A 7,010-nucleotide genomic window follows, 5' to 3' on the forward strand; every position below is an offset into this window, starting at 1 on the left:
ATAGAGAATGATCAAGAGTTAGTTGAAAACAGAAAGTGACCTTCTTGCTTGTTTTCTGCACCAGTCTATGAAATTGATTTTACACTGGTTGACTCAACCACATTTGCACTGCACGGATAAAAAGTTTTCTTGATGCACTTTCAAGATCAAAGCAAATGTCCTGACCAAACTCTTGAACCCAATTCAGTGCACTTACAGAAAATTCGAGAGATTTTCAAGTGATTGATGTATTCTGATATATTTTATTCCACGGCATTTATACATTATTACCATTGGACTTTATGTCGAACAATCGGAATTACTGAAGCTGACAAACGTTTCTGATCATAAGATTAAATTAAAAGATTTAAATTATTTCATTACACAGCTGAATGCGGCATGACTAGTCTTGAATACACAATGGTAATTAACACAGAGGTAGAGTAGCCAAGTAACATATTTACCAGTGAAAGAATGCTAGATAGGCACAGTGTTACATTGCAGCAACCACAACCTTTCAACCTGAGGCATAATTGTGCAAACTCCACTCATTGCGGAGCTATGTCGAACATGCTACATTACATTCGTCAATGTCATCACACATAAATCAATTAAAAAATACAGTACATGTAAACAATTTCCTTTGCGCAAGTAGAAGTCTCAGCAAGGCAGTATATAGAGGAAAAACCTGCTCCACATTGTGGAAGCTTGCTGTTGTTGAGACTTTATAAAGGCTGCCTAATGCTTGTGCAAACGTATTAAGAAAAGAAAGTCTTTTCACACTAGTTGAGTGAGATTGTGTTCCGCCTTTGCAAGTAACTGTCAATTCCATTTGTGTTGATACACATTGCAGGTCAAAGTGGAAACTTTGGCCAAACAATTGAGTCTAGATTAATATTTTTACAGAACTTAGTCACCTCAAACCAATATATACAAACAACCGAGTTTGCATCACGTGCCAGCATTGTAATAAAGGTGAAACTTTGGTCAGGTGCTAAATGATTCCAGCATTTTCGGTCAAAAATTTGATGAAAGTTAAGGCCCAATCCCTCAAAGCATTTGCTTCGACTCAACAAAGTTTAGATTTTCTGATGATTTTTTTGTTGATGGGGAAGGCAAAGGTGAGGCAGTGTCCGATTTATCCGAACTTTCTGTAGAAGGTGAATCCTGAGTAGAGTTCACAGCAGCCAAATTGGCAAGAAAACCTTCTCTCTCCCTTTTCTTTTGTTTCATCCTCCTGTTCTGGAACCAAATCTTCACCTGGGTTTCACTGAGTTGTAGTACGTTCGCTATTTCCACCCGTCTGGCTCGTGTCAAGTATTTATTAAAATGAAATTCCTTCTCCAGTTCCGTCAACTGTTTGGTAGTAAAGTTTGTACGAGCTGTGCTGGGTGGGCTGGGGATCCCATAGTCAGTTGCTTTAGCTACAAAAAGGCACACAATAGTTAGGCACTGTATTCTGATGGAGTGCAGAAAAGTTGGTTCGCTCATCCCCCTCACAGTATTACTATCCCACCCCACTCCCACCAACACACTCCGAAAGCGGCATCAAATATGATTCAATTATCCATGATATTGCCCAAATATACATAATAGGGATCATGTGACTGGGAATGGAAAGACGTTAGGTGAAATTATTCAAACAGTAGTTTAAACTTGCAGGGCACTATTAACATAATGAGGCTCTGTCTATGAAAGGGTTAATTTAAAAAAAAACTGTTTTGGAGAACTTTAAAAGGCGTATGGATTTAGTTTTGCTCCAGGTTTCCGAGATAATATACTGACCTGTTTTTGGAGGATTTCGCTTCACTTTCATCCACTCAAAGGTATTTGCTGCAGCGATTTTCTGTCCTGTATGAGACTCCGACCTTTGGTAGCTGCTCTGAGACGTCGACAGACTCTGATAATGCCCAGGGTAAAAGTTTGGGAACTCCTTGCCATAGGTTTGGTGTTGTTCCTGCTCAACAAAGACATTGTTGTATTCGTGTTGGCGCGCAGTGAGCGGAAAAGACGCGCTTCCTGAGTAAACAGAGGTGATGTATGGGAGCAGTTCCCCTGTGTCATCCTGCTCCTGGTTAGCAGCATAAGGAAAGTCACAGCCGACGTTGCTCTGGGGTAAGAAGTGCATATCTGCAGATGGAGAGGAGTCATAGGAAAGTTCGAGAGTAGCAGGCGCCGACTGATGAAGGTGATGTGGGGTGGGAGATGGATCATCTACTGGCTCAGCTGAAACATACCGACCTTGTCCGAAGCACTGCTGCAGGGAGACTGCTGGAGGATTACTGTGACAGAATTTAGGCGTAAACGTCAGAATGTCTGTGCTAGGAATGTATTCTAAGTAAGAGTTCATTCTTCCAATGACGGGCTGCAGCAGAATAAGATGCGTTGCTTTAGTTGATTGCTGTCTATCTCTGATCACCATAGCAGATTTTTCACTTCCTTCGCAAAGGAAGTAAATATTCCTAATATAGACCAAGGCAGGCACGTGGCTCCAGCCACCCAATCAGAGCGGCTGTCGCCAGCGCGATGCCATGGCGTCCGGAGTTCCTTGCTGATCCACGGAGAGGAGTGGACTCTTCCAATGCTCACCTTCCACTGAGATCACATCATCAGCACATCCCGCAGAGGCATTCACTAACCTTACTCATACAGCGGACGATCCTCCGATAGCCCGTCCTAAGGTAAGATAGTCGCTTTGAGTGTGGGCGGAGTGTAACCGCTGCGGAAAAATGTGAGACTTGAGTTGTGTGATAGTGGCACTTACAGTAAAGCACGCAGTCTTCTGTCAGTAGACTTGGTTAGTTTACGTTAAAACGATCACGAAAGGGGGATGGGTGGGAGGAGTACAATCGTGACAAGCTCCACTGAATTAGTTACAATAATTACAGCACCAGGAAATCTAGAATGAACACAGCGTGAAATAACAAAGCAAATGGTCTCTGAAGTTGAGTTTATGGCATGGCACAACCTCTATCCCTTCGTGTACAGTTTGGAAAGCACCGCCAGCAAACAGCCTTGCTTCTTTAAAAAAAAAACCGAAGGAACTGCGGATACAGTAAATCGGAAACAAAAATATAAGTTGCTGGAAAAAACTCAGCAGGTTTGGCAGCATCTGTGAAGAGAAATCAGAGTTAACGTTTCGGGCCCGGTGACCCTTCCCAGAACAGTTATGTGCTATTTTTCTGTAAAATCATACTAACTGGCATAATAACCAGGTCCATGAAGTAAATAGTTACATTAAGAGATATGTTTATGACATCGTTAAAATTTCGAAGTGTTTAATAAACGTCCAAAGTACAATTGCCTGGCCGGTGTACTTGTGACTTTAGAAATCCTACCATCAGACCCGTTGAACCCTCTTTAAACAACTAGAGAAGGCTGACCGTCCCCTTACCAGGGATATAAAGAATATAGAGCTTCCTTCCTTTATAATCGGCAACCTGTCAACTTTCGTTAATAACACCGGACGTTGTATAATACCAGAAATATGCTTACATCAGGAATCAACATGTTTCAACTAACTTTTTAACACAAATGGCTGACACAAAAGGTAAACGCGTTAATGACTGGGTTGTTTATTTCACCTGATGAAGGGCTTTTGCCCGAAACGTCGATTTTGCTGCTCGTCGGATGCTGCCTGAACTGCTGTGCTCTTCCAGCACCACTGATCAGAATCTGGTTTCCAGCATCTGCAGTCATTGTTTTTACCTTGTTTATTTCACCACCCATTCTCAAGTAATTTGTCCTGGTTTGTACATCCCTCTATGTCATGCTACAGAATAAAGTTAAATGGTGTGACCATACGAACTGCAACGTATCACTTTTGTTAAGGCCAAAATGCAAAGTCTGATAAATGAAATCTCGAACTGAACAATTACAAGTGCTACGGGAAATTTATAAGTAAATCGAAGTATTTGAATCGTTTGGCTATTAGGTTTCTGAATATTTTCCCCTGGTCTATTTCCGTGATAACGGTTGACTCAAGAGTCATTTACCTGTCAGAACATTCAGTAACGGAGCTCTAACTCAAAGTCAGTTGATGTGAGTGTGTATAGCACAAGACGACTTGCTCTGTTTAATCGCCAGGGGCAGTGTGCAGTCAAATTCATATCAGCAGCTTGTTAGGTGCCGTGTCATTAACTCATGCATTTGGTAAAACATAGAATTAGAGTCGTTTGAACGAAGTTTCTCCATTCATATAAAGAGCAGGGAATATATATTCGGTATTTCACATTCGGAATCTAAAACCCATCTACCTACAGCACAACGTGTCTATTTTGCCCATCTTTTTGATTAGCACTTTCTGTCTGTCTGTGTATCTACAAGTGAATACTTCTCATTGTACCTTATTTTTAAGTAAGCATCAATATGAGAGAGGGTTTCAGTAATGACATTCCAGTTGCTTTTCTGTTGCTCGAATTATTGTGTTACATCATATAAAAACCTGCCTCGTTCGTTTTGCGGTCAGCAGTTTTAATCTGATCTTGAAAAGCTATGTTATGTATAATTCAGGGGGAAGTGAGTTTAAAGGCTTTGAAAGCGTACAGTTGCCGCGGGATTTGCAAATGACTAAATTTGCAAATCAGCATATGCATCGGGCCTTCCTATTGACTTCATAATTGTCTTATTTTGTTAACATATCTTTGCAGTTTTTACTTTAAAAGATATATGCTAAATCATATATATGGCATAACTTTTTTCGAATAACATGTTAACAGCAATATTTTAAAATAATCGGTCATTGCACAAATTATGTTTCTGTTTAATTACAATGTACTAATATTGAGTCCTATTTACCAGATTTCTTAAAATTAGAAATTGGTACAAAGTACCAAACTTTGTTATAGCTATATGGTATATAATCCACTTCTTTCAAATGCAATATCAATCATTAGTGACAGATTAGATGAGCTACTGCCTGGAATAGTAATGTAAATGAAATACCTGTTCATTTCGCTGATATCACAATCTAAACATTGGCCTAAACATAGAACACAAAATTACTAAATGAATATAGTAAGCTTTCCATATGCGAACTTGTATAATAACACGTTATGGTTTCTAATTAGAACATTACAAAGCTTTATGAATTATCATTGTGTTTGTTTACGTGGAGTTTATAAATACAAAATCAACACATTTCAGTTTCCACAATTTCTTCTGAAGTTCATGGGTTCCATTTTGAAATAATGAAAGAATTTGATTGGAATATTGTTTTCTTTTGACAGTTGCACGCAATACTTCCGTGCAATTTAACTGATTATTTAGTCATTTAAGTTCATCACACTTAACTATGTTTTTTGTTAAGGATGGACAGTTTCTGACTCGTATATTTGGTAACTTTTGTCAGCACTCGACTATTCTTCGAAGTGCAATCAGCTCTGAAAGTAGATGATGTGGTTTATACTGTTCAGGGGCATATGATTGAAGGTAGCCTCGTGTAAACGGTCAGAAGAATACTGCAGACTTGTTTTAGTCGAATGTGTGGAGTCATTGAAGTAGAGTGCGGAACCATTTCCAAATCGGAACGTGTTTCTGCATTTATACGGCACGGTAGTTTCATATGTTCACTTCAGTAAAACCTTATCGATTTGCATGTTGGATCATCAAGAATCTTGAGCAAACCGGACCTGGCTGTCCTAGCAGCACCGAGCCAAAGATTCTGTGGCAAGCGTCTTCCAAATAAACGTCAGGATTAATCTATGGTTTCTTAGGACTATTTCATGCTGTAACTTGTGCACGATCTATATCTGAGATTTTACACAGTGTCCTGCTTAGAACCTGGCTTTTCATAAGGTTAGCTTCCATCTTAGCCTTGTAATATGTTGACCGGGATGTATGGAGCGGTTGGGGATGGTGGAACGGGAGTAGTGGGGGTCAGTGATGGTGGTGATGACGATGGCCTTCAATCTCTGAACGTGACAGGGTAGGACTCAAAATCAATTATCGAGAAAAGTACCAGGACTGTTTTGCACTTTTTGAAAGTTGTCACCAGTCTCAGGTTTGTTTTGAACTGACTGCGCGTTTTCTGCATTTTGTTTTGGTGCGAGTTGCCATTAGCCGTTCTACATTCGCAAATAGAGCTGAACCTTTGTCGAGCAACAGCACGGAAGTGCATTCAAAAAATATAGAGATTGCACTGAACCAACTGTGCAAGCAACTAGATTAGCTCACCATTAACTGGTCTGTGGATCGACCAGAGCAAAAGTGGGTTGTAAATAAAATATAATGTACGAGGTTTTATACGTTAGGGATTCCTGAAAACACATCTATTAGTGACATGTTTTAAAAGGTTAACGTAAATGACCCAATACCACAAATGCAGTCATACATGACAATAATTTAAGCACACATAGCATTCTCAGCTGAGCCAAGATTTCTGGTGCCCTTGAAACGTTTTACCCTCTTTAACGAGCAGTAACGAGGGATCGCAGTTAGACTCCAGATTTCTCGAAGGTTAGTCATACAGGAGGTATCGTCTGTGGTGTGATTAGACTGGTGCGTGATTCGCTTTTGCATTTGTCCGCCTTGGCAGCGGTTGCTGGAGGGATCCCAGCTGGCCTTGGCATGCCTTAAAGAGGGAGGAACTGCTGTCGAGGGAAAAGTGCAGATTTCATGATTGATGAACTCTTAACAATACCCCACTGACAGCTATGCATCCAGACAGAGCTGCAAGTCTTTCAGCAAAACTCCCTGTTTGTTGGTGCGTTGTTTCAAATTCCAAATGAGCTTTCCTTTTCATTTACAATTGCACTTTTGCAGCCATCACTTTTGCAAAATGAACGGAAATATTGGCTGTAAATATATCAGGTGGTTGCTCACATAAACATGAAATATGATGACTGATCTTGCTACCACGTGATCCTTTACTCAAGTGTTCCTGGAGAGCTGCTGGTTATTACTAGGAACAACAAACACAAAACCTACCCTTCCTTTAGGGCTGAATGCTTCAAATATTTGGAAAACGTGCAATATTTTGTATTAATAGAAATAGTATAAACGTCATAATTTATGCAAGGTCAAAATGTCAC

General features: G+C 40.1%; 1 protein-coding gene across 1 annotated transcript; it reads right to left on the reverse strand.

Annotated features, from left to right (window-relative positions):
- Positions 1-237: 237 nt before the first annotated feature.
- Positions 238-2,410, reverse strand: LOC122551525 (homeobox protein Hox-A1-like). Its single transcript, XM_043693541.1, has 2 exons — positions 1,765-2,410; positions 238-1,403 (listed from the first exon to the last, which is right to left on the reverse strand). Exons 1-2 carry the CDS (start codon positions 2,399-2,401, stop codon positions 1,030-1,032), a joined length of 1,011 nt encoding a protein of 336 aa, XP_043549476.1. The 5' UTR covers positions 2,402-2,410; the 3' UTR covers positions 238-1,029.
- Positions 2,411-7,010: the final 4,600 nt, after the last annotated feature.

This window comes from Chiloscyllium plagiosum, chromosome 7 (assembly GCF_004010195.1).
Source record: "Chiloscyllium plagiosum isolate BGI_BamShark_2017 chromosome 7, ASM401019v2, whole genome shotgun sequence".
NCBI lineage: Eukaryota > Metazoa > Chordata > Chondrichthyes > Orectolobiformes > Hemiscylliidae > Chiloscyllium > Chiloscyllium plagiosum.